The following is a 19499-nucleotide window of genomic DNA, read 5'->3' on the forward strand; positions in this document are numbered from 1 at the left end:
TGAAAAAATACCAAAATCTGAGATACTACTCTCTATAATCACTGAGAATACTACTAGCTAATTAGAAGGGAAGCTTTACCATTAATCTGGGTACAAAAGAGATCTAGAGAACCAAGAATAACCTTTTAATTTTAGTATGGGAGCAATGGCCTCCTGGCCTGATTGTCCATGGAAACCCTGGAAGGTTGTCCTTCCCATTCCTCTCCACTTAATACTCTCCAATCCCAACCAAGGCAGTTTATGCTTCAGACTTATGCCTTCTATTTTAAGCCTAAGCTTACAGATTTAATAGTAAAGAGCATCTTTGAGGTTCTGTTCTCCCACCCAATTTTTTTTACAAGTGAAAAAACTGAGAACAAAATAGATAAGGCAATTTGCAAGGATCCCATCCTCATCAGGTCTTAGTGTTTTATATATATTTATATGTATATATATATATATATATATATATATATATATAAATTATTAGTGTTTTATATATATTTATATATATATAAATTATTAGTGTTTTATATATATTTATATATATATAAATTATTAGTGTTTTATATATATATATATTTATATATATTATTATTAGTGTTTTATATATATATACATCCTCTCTACCCCAATGTAATATTCTGGCTAAGCTGCTGATTGGTCCTCTTCTTTCCCTGAGTGCAGGTTCACTGACACCATGGAAGTCAAGAAATGTACAAGGAATGTCATGGGACAAGTATATTTACCCTTCCATAAGTAAGTAAGGAGGATAATATGCATGAAAAGGTCAATGGCTAGTGAAAACATTCCAGGATGGATACTAATCAAGGACAAGGACATAGGTTAAGGAGAATTGGGGAGTGGTATAGGAAAGGAGTAGGATATCTGGGAAAGCACCTTCTTAGAATAGATGCATATTGAGCCTCAGTCTGTCCAAAGTATAATATAACAACATTTAGTCCAAGTGGCAGGACTTCCAGGTAACAATGATAACTTTCCTTAATACTGGTATGATGTTGAAAAAATAACAAAATCTGAAATAGTTCCCCATAATCACAGAGGATATTACTGGCTAATTAGAAGTTTTACCGCTAATTTGGGGACCAACCAGATCTAGAGGGCCAAGGATGACTTCTAAATTTTATCAGGAGAGCGATGGACTTCTAGCATGGTCGTCCATGGAATCCCTAGAAGGTTGTCCTTCCTATTCTGGCAGTTTGTGCCTCAGATCTATGCCCTTTTTTAAAAAGCTAGGCTTACAAATTTAAAGATAAAGAGCGTCTTTGAAGTCCTGTTCTCTCACTCATTTTTTTAAGAAATGGGGAAACTGAGAATGAAAAAGGTAAAGGAATTTCTAAGGATCATACTGTTATTGAGCATCCCAGCCAGGTCTTAAATGTTTAATATGTATCTATTCTTGGTACCCCAATGTAGTATTCTGGCTAAGCTTCTATCTTATTTATTTCCTCTTCTTTCCCGGGTACAGATCCTCTAATGCCTTGGAAATCAAGGACCATGCAAGGAATTTCATGGGACAAATATAATTATCCTTCCATAGGTACGTATTGAGGTATATCATATAGGTAAATGTCAATGGCTAGTTAAACTATTGATGGTTTGCAGGACAGATAGCAATCAAAGATTTACATTAAAGAGAATTGGGGAATGGAATAAGAAGGAAGAGGTGGGATATCTGGGTATGACCCCTTTTTAGAATAGGTGGATATTGAGCCTCAGGCAGTCCATAGTATAATGGAACAGGATTTAGCTCAAGTGACAGGACTTCAGGATAACAATGATCATTTTCCTTATTACTGTTTTGTTGTTGAAAATATACCAAAATGTGATATACTTTCCTCCATCCTCACTGAGAATACTACTGGCTAGTTAGAAGGGAAGTTTTACTGCTTTCCTGGTGACCAATCCATACTTGGGACCTAGGCTAACCTCTTAATTTAGTCACGGGAGCAGTGGACTTCTGGATTGGTAGTTCATGTTAACTCTGGAACGTAGTCCTTCCCACCCCAATCCATTCTGCATCCTCCCATCCCAATCCAAGCTGCTTGTGACTCAAGCACAAGCCCACTCTCTTGAAGGTAAATTTAGAGATTTGAAGCTAAAGACTACTTTTCAGGTCCTTTGCTCCAACCCATATATTTACCAAATGGTGAAACTGAGAACAAGGGGGGTTAAGGGAATTTGCAAGGATCATATGCTTATTGAACCTCCAAGGCACTTAGGTTTTAGCATGGGTGCGTCCACCATCACACTATCTAATATTCTGGTTAAGCTGCTGTATCACTTTTCTTTCTCCTAATAAAGGGCCAACAACATCTGGGTCCTCATACGACTATCAAGGAAAATCAAAGAAAAATTATGCTTGCCCAAACACAGGTAGGTCAGAAAGAATATTACGTATTAATAACTCAATAGATATTTAAACTATTCCAGGATGGCTAGCAATCAAGGATAAGTACAAGGTTTAAGGAGAACTGTAGTGTTATAGAGGAAGGAAGGAATGGGATTTCTGGGTAGTAACCAATATATAATAGGTAATTATTGAACCTCAAGCAGTCCATAGTGTAAGGAAGCAGCATTTATTCCAAATAGCAGAAGATGACTTTCTTTAGTATAATTTGGTTTTGAAAAATTAGGAAAATGGGAGAAACTGTCCTCCATTTCACTGAGCATAGTACTGGATACTGAGAGGGGAACCGTTACCACTACTGTGAGGACTAGTCAGACATAGGGGACAGAGAATGGTCTTTTGATTTTATCATGGTTGCAATGGACTCCTGGCCTGGTAGGCCCTGGTAACTCTGAAATATTTTTCTTCCCATTCCTCTCCACTCAATACTCTCCCACCCCAACCAAGGCAGTTTGTACCTCAGACTTATACCCTTTCTTTTAAAACTAGGCTTAAAGATTTAAAGGTAAAGAAGAACTTGAGGTCCTGTTCTCCCACCCAATTGTTTTTACAAATGGGGAAACCAAGAACAATAGAGCAAAGGGAATTTGCTAGGATCATACTATTATCCAGCATTCCAGCCAGGTCTTAAGTGTTTAATATGTATCTATTCTTGGTACCCCAATGGAGTATTCTGGCTAATCTTCTATCTTATTTATTTCCTCTTCTTTCCTGAGTGCAGGTGCTCTGATGCCTTGGAAGTCAATAAATGTGCAATCATTTTCATGGAACAAGTTCATTTACCCATCCATAAGTAAGTAAGGAGGGATATTATGTATGGAAGGGTCAATGGCTAGTTACCCCATTCCAGGATGGATAGCAATGAAGAACAAGGACACAGATTAAGGAGATTTAGGGAGTGGTATAGGAAGGAAGGAATGGGATATCTGGGAAGGCACACTTGTAGAACAGATGAATGTTGAGTGGCAGGAAATCCAAAGTATAATGTAACAGCATTTAGCTCAAGTGGCAGGACATAAGGATTGCAATGATAACTTTCTTTAGAACTTTTTTTGTATTGAAAGCATACCAAAATATGACACTGAGAATAGTACTGGCTACTTAAAAGAGAAGCTTTCTGGGGAGCAATCAGAAGTAGAGGACCCAGGATGACCTTTGATTTTATCATGGCAGACTTCTGTAATGATAGTCCATGGAAATCCCCAATCCACTCAACACCCTAATCCCAACCCAGGCACTATGTATAAACTCTCATTTGGAGATAAACTTACAAATTTTAAGCTAAAGGGACCTTTTCAGGTCATTTGCTCCAATTCATATATTTAACAAATGGGGAAACTGAGAACAAGAAGGGTAAGGGAGGTTTCAAGCATCATACCCTTAATGAATATCCCAGGAAGTTCTTAGAGTTAACATGTGTCTATCCGCTGTAACTCAATATAATAGACTACCTAAGACACTAGGTATCTTACTTGGTCCTTTCCTTTCTTGAATGCAGGTACAACATCTCCTTGGAAACCAGCAACACAAAACGTAAATTCAGGAGACAACTATGCTTACTCATGCAGAGGTACGGGAGAAGGTGTATGGTGGGACAATAGCAAATTAAACTATTCCTAGATGGCTAGCAATCAAGGCTAAGGACAGAGATTGAGGAGAATTGTGGTGGGGCATAGGAAAGAAGGGACAGGAATTCTGGGTAGATACCCACGTATACTATGTGTACACTGAGCCTCAGGCAGTCCATAATGTAATGTAGCGTCATTTAGTCCAAATGGCATGACTTCAGGAAAAGAAGACTTTCCTTAGTACTTTTCTGGGTTTTGAAAAAAATACCAAAATGTAAGATAGTGTCAGCCATCATCACTGAGAATACAACTGGCTACTTAGAGGGGGGCCATTGACACTTTTCTAGAGACCAGTCAGGTCTAGAGGATCTAAGATGATCTCTTAATGTTTTCATGGGAGTCACAAATTTCTGGCCTAGTAGTCCATGGTAACCCTGGAATGTTGTCCTTTCTTTTCATCTACATGCAATACTCTCCCATTCTAACTTAGGCAATCTGTGCCTCAGTCCTATGCTCTTTTTTAAAGCTAGTTTTACAGATTTAAAGGTAAAAGGGACCTTTGAGGTCCTGTTCTCCTACCCATTTTTAAAAAATGGGAATTCTGAACACAAGAGAGATAAGGGAATTTTCAAGGCTCATGCCATTATTGAGCATCCCAGCCAGTTCTATGTGATTGATCTGTGTCTATAATCTGTACCCCAGTGTAGTATCCTGGCTAACCTGCTGTCTTACTTGGTCCTCTTCTTTCTCCAGCTCCAAGTCCTAAGACACCTCCAACGACAAATGATGACCATGAAATGGCATGGGACAGCTATCCTTACCCATCGATAAGTAAGTACGGAGGGATATTATGTACAGAAGGCTCAATGGCTAGTTAGACCTTTCCAGGAGGGACGGCAATCAAGAACAAGCACATACATTAAGAAGAATTAGGGAGTGACATAGGAAGGAAGGGGTGGGAAATCTGGGCAGAAACTCTCTTAGAATAGGTCAATGTTGACCTATCAATCAAAATTATGATGAAGCAGCATTTAGTTCAAGTGGCAGGACTTCAGGATAACAATGGTAACTTTCCTTACTAGTGTTTTAGTGTTGAAAAAATACCAAAATGTGAGATATTGCCCTCCACCTTCACTGAGAATCCTACTGACTACTTAGAGGGGGGCCATTATCACTTTTCTAGAGACCAGTCAAGTCTAGGGGACCCAGGATGCCCTCTTAATTTTTTCATGGGAGCCACAAATTTCTGGCCTAGTATCCACGGTAACCCTGGAATGGTGATCTTCCCTTTCATCTGCACACAATATTCTCCCATTCTAACTGAGGCAATCTGTGCCTCAGACCCTATGCTCTCTTTTAGAGCTAGCTTTACAGATTTAAAGGTAAAGGGGACCTTTGAGGTCCTGTTCTCCTACCCATTTTTTTAACACAAGAGAACACAAGGGTAAGGGAGGCATTCACACTTGAACACAAGAGAGGTGAGGGAATTTTCAAGGATCATGCTGTTATTGAGCATCCCAGCCACTTCTATGTGATTGATCTGTATCTATAGTCTGTACCCCAGTGTAGTATCCTGGCTAACCTGCTGTCTTACTCGGTCCTCTTCCTTCCCCAGGTGCAAGTATTAGGACACCTTGGACGTCAAATGATGACCATGAAATGGCATGGGACAGCTATCCTTCCTCATCGATACGTAAGGAGGGATATTATGTATGGGAGGGTCAATGGCTAGTAAAACCTTTCCAGGAGGGACGGCAATCAAGAACAAGCACATACATTAAGAAGAATTGGGGAGTGACATAGGAAGGAAGGAGTGGGATTGGGCAGGAGCTCTCTTAGAATAGGTCATTGTTGAGCCATTAGGCAATCAAAAGTATAATGAAGCAGCATTTAGTTCAAGTGGCAGGACTTCAGGATAACAATGGTAACTTTCCTTAGTACTGTTTTGGTGTTGAAAAAAATACCAAAATGTGAGATATTGCCCTCCACCCTCACTGAGAATCCTACTGGCTACTTAGAGGGGACCATTATCACTTTTCTAGAGACCAGTCAGGTCTAGAGGACCCAGGATAAATTCTTATTTTTTTTCATGGGAGCCGCAAATTTCTGGCCTAGTAGTCCAAGATAACCGTGAAATATTGTCCTTCCCTTTCATCTGCACACAATACTCTCCCATTCTAACTGAGGCAATCTGTGTCTCAGACCTATGCTCTTTTTTAAAGCTAGCTTTACAGATTTAAAGGTAAAAGGGACCTTTGAGGTCCTGTTCTCCTAACCATTTTTTTAAAATGGGAATTCTGAGGACAAGAGAGGTGAGGGAATTTTCAAGGATCATGCTGTTATTGAGCATCCCAGCCAGTTCTATGTGATTGATCTGTGTCTATACTCTGTACCCCTGTATAGTATCCTGGCTAACCTGCTGTCTTACTTGGTCCTCTTCTTTCTCTAGCTCCAAGTCCTAAGACACCTCCAACGACAAATGATGACCATGAAATGGCATGGGACAGCTATCCTTACCCATCGATAAGTAAGTACGGAGGGATATTATGTACAGAAGGCTCAGTGGCTAGTTAGACCTTTCCAGGATGGACAGCAATCAAGAACAAGCACATACATTAAGAAGAATTGGGGAGTGACATAGGAAGGAAGGAGTGGGAAATCTGGGCAAAAACCCTCTTAGAATAGGTCAATGTTGACCTATCAATCAAAAGTATAATGAAGCAGCATTTAGTTCAAGTGGCAGGACTTCAGGATAACAATGGTAACTTTCCTTAGTATTATTTTGGTGTTGAAAAAATACCAAAATGTGAGATATTGCCCTCCACCTTCACTGAGAATCCTACTGGCTACTTAGAGGGGGACCATTATCACTTTTCTAGAGACCAGTCAGGTCTAGAGGACCCAAGACGACCTCTTAATATTTTCATGGGAGCCACAAATTTCTGGCCTAGTAGTCAACGGTAACCCTGGAATATTGTCCTTTCCTTTCATCTACACGCAATACTCTCCCATTCTAACTTAGGCAATCTGTGTCTCAGACCCTATGCTCTTTTTTAAAACTAGCTTTACAGATTTAAAGGTAAAAGGGACCTTTGAGATCCTGTTCTCCTAACCATTTTTTAAAAATGGGAATTCTGAGGACAAGAGAGGTGAGGGAATTTTCAAGGATCATGCCGTTATTGCGCATCCCAGACAGATCTATGTGATTGATCTGTGTTTATACTCTGTACCCCTGTATAGTATCCTGGCTAACCTGCTGTCTTACTTGGTCTTCTTCTTTTCCCAGGCACAAGTCCTACAACACCTTGGACATCCAATGATGACCATGAAATGGCATGGGACAGCTATCCTTCTGCATTGATAGGTAAATAAGGAGAGATATTATGTACAGAAGGTTCAGTGGCTAGTAAAACCATTCCAAGATGGATAGCAATCAAGGACATAAATTAAGGAGAACTGGGGAGTGGAAATAGGAAGGAAGGGGTTGGATACCTGGATTTGAAGGCTTTTAGAATAGGTGGATATTGAGCTCATGTGACAGGATTTCAGGATAACAATCATAACTTTTTTAGTACTGTTTTGGTGTTGAAAATACATGAAAATCTGAGATACTGCCCTCCATCCTCACTAAGAATACTACTGGCTAGATACAGGGGAAGTTTGACCTCTTTCCTGGCCACCAATCAGAACTAGGGGACCTAGATTGACCTCTTCAGTCAAGTGAACAATGGACTTCTGGATTGGTAGTCCATGGTAACTGTGGAATGTAGTCTTTCCCACCCCAAACTACTCTACACCCTCCAATCCCAATCCAGACAGTTTGTAACACAAGCATATGCCCACTCTATTTAACGTAGGTTTACTGATTTGAAGCTAAAGGGTATTTTCAGGATATCTGCTCCAAACCATATATTTACCAAATGGTGAAATTGAGAATAAGAGGGATAAGGGAATTTGCAAGGATCCTTACCCTTAATGAACATCCAAGACACTTCTTAGGGTTTATTATGGATCTGTGCATGTAATGCAATATAATAGTCTGGCTAAATGGCTACATCACTTGGTCTTTTTTCTTTCCCCAATTGAAGGGGCAACATCACCTGCGCCCTCAGGAGAACAATGCAGACAGTCAACGACAAAATACACTTGCCAAACTACAGGTAGGTTAGAAGGAATGTTATGTATTGGTGGATCAATAGCTAATTAAACTATTCCAAGATGGTTAGCAATCAAGGACAAGTACTGCGATGAAGGAAAACGGTAGTGTGGTATAGAAAGGTAGCAGTGGGATTCCTGGGTAGGGACTCATATAGCTGAATGTTGACTCTCAGGTAGTCCATAATGTCAGGTAGTGCCATTTATTTCAAGTGGCAGGACTTTGTGAAAAGATGAGTTTCTTTAGTACTATTTGGTTTTGAAAAAATACTGTAGTATACTATTGGATAATTAGAGAGGAACCATTAGCACTATTCTGGGGGCTAGGCAGATATAGGAGACACAGGATGATTTTTTTTGTTTTGTCATGGGAGCAATGGACTCCTGGCCTGGTGGTCCCTGGTAACCCTGGAATATTTTTCTTCCTATTCCTCTCCATTCAATATTCTCCCATCCCAACCAAGGCAGTTTGTGCCTCAAACCCATGCCCTCTCTTTTAAAGCTAGGCTTACAGATGGAAAGGTAAAGAACTTTGAGGTCCTGTTCTTTCACCCATTTTTTTACAAATGGGGAAAAAGAGAACAAGTAAGGAAAGGGAATTTGCAAGGCGCATACTGTTGATGAGTTACCCAGCCAGGTATTCGTGTTTAATACGTATCTATGCTCTATACCCCAATGTAATATTCTAGCTAAACTGCTGTCTTATTGGTTCTCTTCTTTCCCCGAGTACAGGTGCTCTGATGCCTTGGAAATCAAACAATTCACAAGGACTTGCATGGGACAAGTTTTGTTACCCATCCATAGGTGAGTAAGGAGGGATATTATGTACAGAAGGATTAATTGCAAGTTAAACCATTCCAGGGTGGATAACAATCAAGGACAAGGACACAGATTAAGGAGAATTGGGGACTGATAGAGGAAGGAAGGGGTGAGATATCTGGGAGGGCACCCTCTTTGACTAGGTGGATATTGTGTCTCGAGCAGTCCAAAGTAGCATTTAGCTCAAGTGGCAGACCTCAGGATAACAATGAAAACTTTCCTTAGTCCTTTTTTGTGTTGAAATCATACCAAAATGTGAGCTACTACCTCCACCATCACCAAGAATGCTACTGGGTTGTTAGAAGGGAAGTTTTACCACTTTCCTGGTGACTAGTCTGAACTATGGAACCTTTGTCATGGGAGCAATGGACTTCTGGCCAGATAGTCCATGGTAACCCTGGAATGTAGTTCTTCAAAGCCCAATCCACTCAACACCCTCATCCCAACCCAGGCACTTTGTGCCTTAAGAATATAGACTCTCTTTTAGAGTTAGGTTTACAAATGTTAAGCTAAAGAGTCCTTTTCAGGTCCTCTGCTCCAACCCATATAAGTTAACAAATGGGGAAACTGAGAACAAGAAGGGTAAGAAAGATTTCAAGCATCATACCCTTAATGAATATCTCAGGAAGTTCTTGGAGTTAACAGGCATCAGTGTAAATCAGTGTAATAGACTAGCGATGTAATAGTGTAATATTAATAATAATCAGTGTAATAGACTACGATCTTATTTGGTCCTTTCCTTTCTCGAATGCAGGTTCAACATCACCTTGGAAGTCAGCGACACAAAACATAAATTCAGGGGGAAATTATGCTTGCTCATGTATAGGTAAGTGAAAAGGTGTATAATGTTTTAGTGAGTTAATAGCAAATTAAACTATTCCAAGATGGCTAGCAATCAAGGCTAAGGACAGAGATTAAGGAGAATTGTGGTGGAGCATAGGAAGAAAAGGACAGGAATTCTAGGTGGGTACCCACATGTAATAGGTGAATCTTGAACCTCAGACAGTCCATAGTGTAGCGTAGCAACTTATAGTACACATGGCATGACTTCAAGAGAAGATGACTTTCCTTAGTACATTTTGGATTTTGAAAAATTACCAAAATGTGAGAAATTATCCTTCATCATCACTGAGAATACTACTGGCTACATAGAGCACCCAGGATAACCTCTTAATTTTTTTCATGGGACCAATGGACTTCTGGCCTTGGTAGTCCATGGTAACCCTGGAATATTGTCCTTCCCATTCCTCTCCACTCAATACTCTCCCATCCCAATCAAGGCAATTTGTACCTCAGACCTATGTCCTCCATTTGAAAGCTAGCCTTACAGATTTAAAGGCAAAGAAGACTTTTGAGGTCCTGTTCTCCTACCCATTTTTTTTTAACAAATGGGAAATCTGAGAACAAGAGAGGTGAGGGAATTTTCTAGGATCATGCCCTTATTGAGCATCCCAGCCAGTTCTTAGTGATTAAATTGTATTTATAATTTGTACCCCAATGTACTATTCTGGCTAAACTGCTATCCTACTTGATCCTCTTCTTTCCCCGGGTGCAGGTCCTTGGTCATCTTCGAAGTCAAGGGATGTTCCTGGACTTTCATGGAACCAGTATTCTTACCCATCCACAGGTAAGTAAGGAGGATATTATGTATGGAAAAGTCAATGCTAGTTTAACCATTTAACCAGGTTGGATAATAATCAAGGACAAGAACATCCCACAAAGAAAACTGGGGAGTGGAATAGGAAGGAAGGGTTGGGATATATGGGTATGAACCCTCTTAGAATAGGTGGATATTGAGCCTTAGGTAGTCCAAAGTATAATAGAACAGCAACATTTATCTCAAGTGACAGGACTTCAAGATAACAATGATAACTTTCCTTAGTACTGTTTTGGTTTTGAAAATATACCAAAATGTGAGATATTGCCCTCCACCCTCACTGAGAATAGTACTTGCTGATACGAAGGGAAGTTTTACCTCTTTTCTGATGACCAATCAGAACTAGGGGACCTAGATTGACCTCTTCATATTGTCATGGGAGCAATGCACTTCTGGATTGGTAGTCTATGTTAACTCCTACCCCAATCCACTCTACACACTCCTATCCCAATCCAGACAGTTTGTGACTCTAGCATAAGCTCACTCTCTTGAAGGAAGGTTTACAGATTTGAAGCCAAAGGGTTCTTTTCAGGTCCCCTGTTCCAACCCATATATTAAGAAAATGGTGAAACTGAGAACAAGGAGGGTAAGGGAATTTGCAAGAATCAGACCCTCAATGATCATGCAAGGTTCTTCTTAGGGTTTTGTATGGGGTCTGTCCATTGTAATACAATATAATAGTCTGGCTAAACAGCTACATCATTTGGTCTTTTTCCTTCCCCAAATGAAGGGTCAACATCACCTGGGCCCTCCACAGATTATTACAGAAAACCCAAGAATAAATATTCTTACCAAAGTACAGGTACGTTAGAAGGAATATTATGTATGGTTGAGTCGATAGCTAATTAAACTATTTGAACATGGCTAGCATTCAAAGATAAGTACAGAGATGAAGGAGAACTGTGGTGTGGTATAGGAAGGAAGGGGTAGGATTTCTGGGTTGGAACTCACATATACTAGGTGAATGTTGATCCTCAGGCAGTCCATAATGCGAAGTAGCAGCATTTATTTCAAGTGGCACGACTTCAAGAGAAGATGACTTTCCTTAATATTATGTGGGTTTTGAAAAAATACCAAAATGTGAGACACTACCCTCCATCATCACTGAGAGCACTACTGGATACTTAGAGGGGAACCATTACCAGTATTCTGGCAACTAGGCAAATATCAGGGACTAATGATGACCTATTTACTTTGCCATGCAATGACAATTCTGGTTTGGTAGTCCATGGTAACCCTGGATTATTTTCCTTCCCATTCCTCTCCACTCTGTATTCTTCAATCCCAAACAAGGAAGTTTGTGCCTCATACATTTGCCCTCTCTTTTAAATCTAGGTTTACAGATTTAAGGTCCCCTCAAAGGTCTCCTTTGAGGTTCTGTTTCCCCTCTCAACTTTTTTTTTTTTTTTACAAATGGAGAAACTGAGAACATGAGAGGTCAGGGAATTTGCAAGGATCATACTCTTATTGAGCATCTCATTCAAGTCTTAGTGTTTAATCTATCCTCTGTGCCCTAATTTAGTATTGTGGTTAAGCATCTATCTTACTTGGTCTTCTCTCCTGAGTGCAGGCGGTCCTTTAATGCCTTGGAAGTCAAACAATGTTCATGCAATTTCATGGGACCAGTATCGTTACCCATCCATCGGTAAGGAAGGAGGTACATTATATATGGATTGATCTATGACTAGTCATACCATTCCAGGATGAATAGCAACCAAGAAAAAAGGGCATAGATTAAGGAGAATTAGAGAGTAGTATAGAAAAGAAGGGATTGGATGTCTGGGAAGGAACCTTCATAGAATAAGTGAATATTGAACCTTAGACTGTCCAAAGTATAATGTAGCAACATTTTGCCTAAATGGCAGCACTTCAGGATAACAGTTATAACTTTCTTTAGTACTGCTTTGGTATTGAAAAATTACCAAAATCTGAGATACTGCCCTCCATCATCACTAAGAATACTACTGGCTAATTAGAAGGGAAGCTTTACCACTAATCTGGGGACCAATCAGATCTAGAGGACCCAGGATGACCTTTTAATTTTGTGGTGGGAGCAATGGACTTCTGGAATGGTAGTCCATGGAAACCCTGGAATTTAGTCCTTCACACCCCAATCCAGTCAACACCCTCCATCCCAACCCAGGCACTTTGTGCCTAAAGCATATAGACTTTCTTCTGGAGGTAGCTTTACAAATTTTAAGCTAAAGGGTCCTTTTCATGTCCTCTGATGCAACTCATATATTTAACAAATGGGAAAACTGAGAACAAGAAAAGTAATAGCATTTTCAAACACTAAATCCTTAATGAACATCCCAGGCAGTTTTTAGGATTAACTTGTGTCTATACATTGTTACATAACGTAATAGACTGCCTAAGCTATTTCTTACTTGGTTCTTTTCTTTCCCCAAATGCAGATACTACGTCATATTGGAAATCAGGAACACAAAACGTAAATTCTGGGAAAAAGTATACTTACTCATGCAGAGGTAAGAGAGAAGGTGTATGATGTATTGGTGGGTCAATAGAAAATTAAACTATTCCAAGATGGCTAGCATTCAAGGATAAGGACAGAGATTAAGGAGAATTGTGGTGTTGCATAGAAAGGAAGAGGTGGGAATTCTGGATAGTATAGTAGGTGAATGTTGAGCCTTAGATAGTCCATAGTATAATTTAGCAGCATTTAGTCTAAGAGGCTGTGTGACCAGCACAACACAAATGGGCTAGTGGCAGTTGAAAATGAGAAGATGGGGTTGCTGATAATTCAACAGAGTTGTTTATTGATAGAAATCATGTTGCTTATTTATCTTAAAATTTTATGCTATTATGAAAGCATTGCTATATAACCAACCCTGGTTTCTGTTTTCTATGATCTAACTCTCTGAAGTAAGCTGTTTTAGTTTCTAGGGACTCAATCTTATGTAAAATTCACAATACTCAAGTACTTGTGCCAGGACCTTATGTTTTTCGAATGATTTCAAGCTTAAATGCACCCTTGATTAATCTTTGGTGGAAGGGAACATTCCAGTTATTAAAGTTTCTAGCTTCCTGGGAGTTCTCTTCATCTCCCCCTTTTTTTTGTTTATTGAAATGCTCTCAAGTCTTGCATTCTGAGATCCTGTCTGCAGATCTTCTCCAAAATCCTTTTAATTATGGTCAGAAAACAGCCTACCAGAGTAGGTCCACAAATTCAAATACATATAAGTAAAATTGAAGTGAATGCTAGAAGTACAATTGCCCAATGGCACCAAATGTTCCTTGTACTCTATTAATCCAAGAAGCAATTGTTTGGGCAGTCTGGTCAGGTTCTAGACTTTCATGTGATTCTTTACCTAACATATCATCAATCTTTGGAAGATCTTCAGTATCCAGTATAACATTTGAATTTCCTCATAATCCATTAAGGTGATTTTTCATTTTATTTCATTCCCACTCTTGACTCATTGAATTCCTTATTAATCATACAGAAACTAGTGAATCTGTAATCACACACTAATCTTTTTCTAATCCTCAATATTTCTACTTCTTGTCCTATTTCAAGGACATCCTCCCTTAATTGATTTATAGCTTCATAAAACTCCTTATTAATTTTATTCTGTATAGCAAACCTTTTCAAGATGTTCAGAGTAAGTTCATGCAAATAATTAGCTTGAACTACTTGATTCTGAACAGTGGTTACAGACAATCAAGGCATGAAGTGAAAAGATAAATTAATGTACTTATACCAGAAACAACATGAAATACATCTTTTCTTTCTACTTTAGTTGAGTAAATGTTCACTGTTCTCCAAGGAAGTGTCTGCTCAAACGTGATACCAATTATCACTCCATATAGGTAGCATATTAAATGAAGGCTTCATAATAACAAACACAATACTGGCACTAAACTTACTTCCTTTGTATTCAGAAACCTTGCATTCCCTGCAAGTAATATTATAAACTCCTTCCACCTTTGTTATTATCACTTGGCCAATTTCTCTCCACATGAAAGCATAACCATTCCCCAAACATGCCTTATGGTAGCATTATAGGATACATTCTTATTTCTATTCTGCTAACATCCCTCTATAGGAGCGATTGGTAATGTGCCAAACCTGATCATTCCCTTTTGATTGTTTCCCCACCAATTCAACCCATGCACATGGTGATTAGGAGGGTCTGATTCCAAATTATGTGACAAAGTCTCTGCTCTGTTCTGCAGTCCAGAAAAGAAGGATCAGCTTCTTCAGAGTCCCATAAATCCCAATCTGAACAGGGTGATATATGGATTCCCCAATTGGGAGTTGTTGCTTCACAGTTCTGTCCCAATATACCCATAACAACGGTTGTTAGACTGAGGAAATGTTGTATGCTTTGTGATACTACAGACTTAAAGCCTTTTTATGCAATTGGAGGATTGGAACATTTCTACTAGCCAAAAGTTGTGAAAAGGGTTGTATTTATAATGAAAATGAATAGGTTGTATCAGACTACAGCTGTCAAAGCTTGCATTGGTAGTGACACATAGGGGAGGATCTTTAGGAAGTCCAATAAAATTAAACTTAATTATTGAACTACTTGATTCTCCTCCGTGCTTATTAATTCCTTAACTAAATATTGAGATCCATTGCCATACAATAGAATTTCAGAAATGTTTTCTCCCCATCCAACTACTCTCAAGTTAGGCTTTATAGAATACCCCAGAAGGTTTGGGTTTTTCCTTCTCCCAATTTAAGTTGTGCCACCACTACAGTCAGTTGCAGGAACTATGCCCCTCGATTCCCTTTGCAGTGTGGTCAGCCCCCCCTTTTTTTTTTTCTTTTCTGTTTTTCTTTTTTTCTTTTATGTTCATGCTCTGGATCAGTTTGGACAGGGTGGCTACATCTTTCCAGCATCTATGTATCTTCTTCAATTGTGGAAATACAAAGAAAACTGACCCCAAATTATTACCTTAGCAGGGCCCCTCCATGTGCCATTGACATCCTTCCACAGCACATATTGTGACAGGAGGGTGAGGCAGCCCCCTTTCTCTTTCTAACCTTTTCTGTTCCTCTTTGTTTGAGGAAAAATGATATAGTGAAGAAAAAGATAAGTCAGCTTCCCAGCTTGACTGTGGAGCTTATTTAATGTGGAACACTATTCAATGTGAGATAATTAATGGTATATAATGCTTTAGCAAGTCTGTTCTTAGGGGACTTCTCTTCCACCTTTTTGTTTATGAAGAATGACTTTCACAGTTCTATTCTTACCTTTTCCTCCTGGTTTTGATAAGCAAATTTTTCTAACATTATACAAAGAGAGGGTATCAGAAGAGATTGCCTGGGGGCCTTTCTCTTTGCATACTTTGTATAAAGGTTTCTCAGACCCCTTCCTTTTCACTGATAGTATCTTGAGGGCCACTGGGAAACCAGGGCACATTGTTATGAACATCCTGTAAAAATGCTCTTATTTTTCTTAGCCCTTACATACCTTTTTAGCATGATTAACTGTCAAAGTTTAAGCTATTTCCCTTCATTCTTCAATCCTTTCATTATTTGCCCTCTTATTGTTTTACATCTCTATTTGCTCCAAAAAATGAAAGATGAGCCACACTGGTGAGCAGCTCTGCTGGAGCCTTCTCCTTACCTTAATTTAAGCCCTTTGTCTTTCAACTACCAGGGGGTATCAACTGCTAGAACACTGTCTTCCTTACCAGTTCCCCATCGGGTCTTTGCTTCCCTTGAGGGCTGCTTGATGCAATCAATAGGATCAGGGACCCACATTGGATACCATTTGTTGTGAGCAGCATAACACAAATGGGTTAGCAATGGTTGCAAATGAGGAGATGGTATAATGCAGGCTAGCTTTCTGGAGGTCCTTGGGAAGGGCCTTGGTCTCAGCAGGATAGACACCATGAGAATGGTCAAGAATAGAGTCTAGAGGGGCAGCTAGGTGGCGCAGTGGATAGAGCACCAACCCTGAATTCAGGAGGACCCGAGTTCAAATCTGGTCTCAGACACTTAACACTTCCTAGCTGTGTGACCCTGGGCAAGTCACTTAACCCCAGCCTCAGAGGGAAAAAAAAAAAAAAGACTAAAGTCTAGATTCTTTTTTCTGGCCCAGCCTTGATCTTAGTGTGGGAGGCAGGAGAGCCACCACAAGGCTGGTCAAAAATAGAATGTCTCTCTTCCAGTCCTTCTTAGCCTTTATATACCTTATTGTAATTACACCATTACAGCATACTGAGCATGTGTGAACTAGAGAACCATGACATCACCATGTTAAGCACTAAGTATATATGTGAACTAGAGAACCATCATCTCATCAATCAGACTGAGTGAACACCTTGTTTCAAGTATACTTCTCCAGAGTTTGGTCCTCTACAGATGGGGTTACTGATGATTCAATAGAACCATTTATTAAGAGAAATCATGTTGCTTATATATCTTAAAACCATATGCTATTATGAAAGGCATTGTTCTCTTTTCTATAATCTAACTCTCTGAAACATGTTAGTTTCTAAGGACTCAATCTTATGTAAAATTCCCAATGCCCCAGTAACTGTGCCAGGAAATTATGTTTTCTCATAATTTAAAACTTAACCGCACCCTTGATTAAACAGGAGGAGGGGAATATCCCACTTATTGATGTTTCTAGATTCATGAGGGTTCTCTACATGGCAGAACTTCAGGACATGATTTTCCTTTGTTCTTTTTGGATTTTTAAAAAATATTAAATGTGAGATACTGATCACCATCATCACTGAGAATACTACTGGCTACATAGAGGGGAATCATTATCACTTTTCTAGATACTAGTCAGATCTAGGGGATCCAGGATGACCTCTTAATTTTGTCATGGGAACAGACCTTTGAGGTCCTGTTATCCCACCAGTTTTGTTTGGTTTTTGTTGTTGTTGTTGTTGTTGTTGTTGTTGTTGTTGTTGTTGTTTTCTTAATGGGAAAACTGAGAACAAGAAAAGTGAAGAAAATTTCAACAATCATAACATTATTGAACATCCCAGCCAGTTTAAGTGATTAATCTGTATGTACAATCTGTACCTCAATGTACTATTCTGGCTAAGCTGCTATCTTACTTTGGTACTTTTTTTCCTGAGTACAGATCATTGGATGCCTGGAACATCACAGGATGTACATGGAATTTCATGGAACAACTATACTTACGCATCTTATCCATCGATAAGTAAGAAAGGACGTATATTATGTATGGGAGATTCAAAAACTAGTCAGACAATTCCAGGATGGATAGCAAATAAGGACCAGGACATACCATAAAGAAAATTGGGGAGTGGTATAGGAAGGAAGGGGTGGGACATCTGGGTATGACCCCTTTTAGAATAGGTAGATATTGAGCCTCAGGCAGTCCATAGTATAATGGAACAGGATTTAGCTCAAGTGACAGGACTTCAGGATAACAATGATCATTTTCCTTATTACTGTTTTGTTGTTGCAAATATACCAAAATGTGATATACTGTCCTCCATCCTCACTGAGAATACTACTGGCTAGTTAGAAGGGAAGTTTTACTGCTTTCCTGGCAACCAATCCATACTTGGAGACCTAGGCTAACCTCTTAATTTAGTCACGGGAGCAGTGGACTTCTGGATTGGTAGTTCGTGTTAACTCTGGAACGTAGTTCTTCCCACCCCAATCCATTCTGCATCCTCCCATCCCAATCCAAGCTGCTTGTGACTCAAGCACAAGCCCACTCTCTTGAAGGTAAATTTAGAGATTTGAAGCTAAAGGCTACTTTTCAGGTCCTCTGCTCCAACCCATATATTTGCCAAATGGTGAATCTCAGAACAAAAGGAGTAAGGGAATTTGCAAGGATCATACCCTTAATGAACATCCAAGGCACAACTTAGGTTTTATTATGGGTCCGTGCACTGTAATACAATATAATAATTTGACTAGACTGTTAGATCACTTTGTCTTTTTCTTTCCTTGACTGAAGGGTCAACATCACCTGCACCCACAGGAGAATACTACAGAAAATCGAAGAAAAAATTTGCTTACCCAAGTGCAGGTAGGTTAAAAGAAATATTATGTATTGCTGGATCAATATTTTTAAACTATTTGAAGATGGCTAGCAATCAAGGATAAGTAGAGATATGAAGGAGAATCGAGGTGTAGTATAGGAAGGCAGGGGTGAGATTTCTGGGTAGAGACCCACATATAGTAGGTAAATGTTGATCTCCAGGAAGTCCATAAGTTAAGGTAGCAGTATTTATTTCAAGTGGTAGGACTTCAGGAGAAGATGACTTTCCTTAATACAATTTGGGTTTTGAAAAAGTACCAAAATGTGAGACATTGCCCTCCATCATCACTGAGAATATTACTGGATACTTAAAGGGGAACCATTACCACTATTCTAGGGACTAGGCAGATTTACGGGATCTAGGATGACCTCTTAATTTTGTCATGGGAGCAATGGACTTCTGACCTGGTAGTCCATGGTAACCCGAGAATGTTTTCCTTCCTATTCCTCTGCACTCAAATTCTCCCATCACAACCAAGGTAATTTGTGCCTCAGATACATGCTCTCCATTTTAAAGCTAGACTTTCAAGTTTAAAGGTAAAGGGAACCTTTGAGGTCTGTTTTCCAATAAGAGAGGTAAGGGAATTTGCAAGGATCATACTGTTGTTCAGCATCACAGCCAGATCTTAGTGTTTAATGTGTATCTCTTCTCCATACCCCTACATTGAGGTATTCTGGCTAAGCATTGTTCCTATTCTTTCCCCAGATGCAGGTCCTTTAACTCCTTGGAAGTCAAGAAGTGTACAACGAATGTCATGGGACCAGTATTCTTACCCATCTATAGGTAAGTAAGGAGGATATTATATGTGGAAAGATCAATAGCTAGTTACACTATTCCAGTATGGCTAGCAATCAAGCACAAGGATATAGATTAAGGA

General features: G+C 39.4%; 1 protein-coding gene across 1 annotated transcript in view; it reads left to right on the top strand.

The window, feature by feature from the left end:
* Positions 1 to 19499, top strand: part of LOC141549038 (uncharacterized) — a 48913-nt gene that overhangs the window by 8862 nt on the left and 20552 nt on the right. Inside the window, exons 12-30 of the mRNA XM_074278387.1 lie at positions 667 to 738; positions 1469 to 1540; positions 2305 to 2376; positions 3132 to 3203; positions 3909 to 3980; positions 4732 to 4809; positions 5594 to 5671; positions 6428 to 6505; positions 7265 to 7342; positions 8067 to 8138; positions 8866 to 8937; positions 9707 to 9778; positions 10508 to 10579; positions 11340 to 11411; positions 12180 to 12254; positions 13024 to 13095; positions 17686 to 17766; positions 18538 to 18609; positions 19328 to 19405. Of these exons, the coding sequence (XP_074134488.1) occupies positions 667 to 738; positions 1469 to 1540; positions 2305 to 2376; positions 3132 to 3203; positions 3909 to 3980; positions 4732 to 4809; positions 5594 to 5671; positions 6428 to 6505; positions 7265 to 7342; positions 8067 to 8138; positions 8866 to 8937; positions 9707 to 9778; positions 10508 to 10579; positions 11340 to 11411; positions 12180 to 12254; positions 13024 to 13095; positions 17686 to 17766; positions 18538 to 18609; positions 19328 to 19405 (1410 nt within the window). The remainder of the gene's footprint in view (positions 1 to 666; positions 739 to 1468; positions 1541 to 2304; positions 2377 to 3131; positions 3204 to 3908; positions 3981 to 4731; positions 4810 to 5593; positions 5672 to 6427; positions 6506 to 7264; positions 7343 to 8066; positions 8139 to 8865; positions 8938 to 9706; positions 9779 to 10507; positions 10580 to 11339; positions 11412 to 12179; positions 12255 to 13023; positions 13096 to 17685; positions 17767 to 18537; positions 18610 to 19327; positions 19406 to 19499) is intronic.

Source organism: Sminthopsis crassicaudata, chromosome X (genome assembly GCF_048593235.1).
Source record: "Sminthopsis crassicaudata isolate SCR6 chromosome X, ASM4859323v1, whole genome shotgun sequence".
In the NCBI taxonomy this organism is placed as follows: domain Eukaryota; kingdom Metazoa; phylum Chordata; class Mammalia; order Dasyuromorphia; family Dasyuridae; genus Sminthopsis; species Sminthopsis crassicaudata.